This window comes from Myotis davidii, unplaced genomic scaffold (genome assembly GCF_000327345.1).
Source record: "Myotis davidii unplaced genomic scaffold, ASM32734v1 scaffold427, whole genome shotgun sequence".
In the NCBI taxonomy this organism is placed as follows: domain Eukaryota; kingdom Metazoa; phylum Chordata; class Mammalia; order Chiroptera; family Vespertilionidae; genus Myotis; species Myotis davidii.
The window spans coordinates 197,484-197,812 of NW_006298051.1; the positions used below are offsets into that span (position 1 = coordinate 197,484).

General features: G+C 72.3%; 1 protein-coding gene across 1 annotated transcript in view; it reads right to left on the reverse strand.

The window, feature by feature from the left end:
- The window catches only part of ARHGEF16 (Rho guanine nucleotide exchange factor 16), an 11,828-nt gene that overhangs the window by 2,746 nt on the left and 8,753 nt on the right, over positions 1–329 (reverse strand). Inside the window, exon 7 of the mRNA XM_015570510.1 lies at positions 90–319. Within this exon, the coding sequence (XP_015425996.1) occupies positions 90–319 (230 nt within the window). The remainder of the gene's footprint in view (positions 1–89; positions 320–329) is intronic.

The following is a 329-nucleotide window of genomic DNA, read 5'->3' on the forward strand; positions in this document are numbered from 1 at the left end:
CCCCCCCGGGCCGAGGCTGCAGCCCGCCCACCGCCCACGACCCACGGCCCACGGCACACGGCCGGCCCCCGTGGCGGGGTGGGGCCCACCTCTTCTTCTTGGTGACGACCAGGACGTCGTTGAACAGGAACAGGTGGCACGTGGGCCGGCTGGCGAGTTTCCGGAACAGCCCGGCCTCCTCCACCACGAACAGCTCCCCGCGCTTCAGCCGCCAGCGGGAGGCGGAGATCAGCGGGAGGGACTGGAGGACAGACAGACAGCCGTCAAGCCCCGGTCCCACGGGCCAGGCCTGCAGCTGCTGGTGGGGACCGACCCCTCCCTCTGAGAAC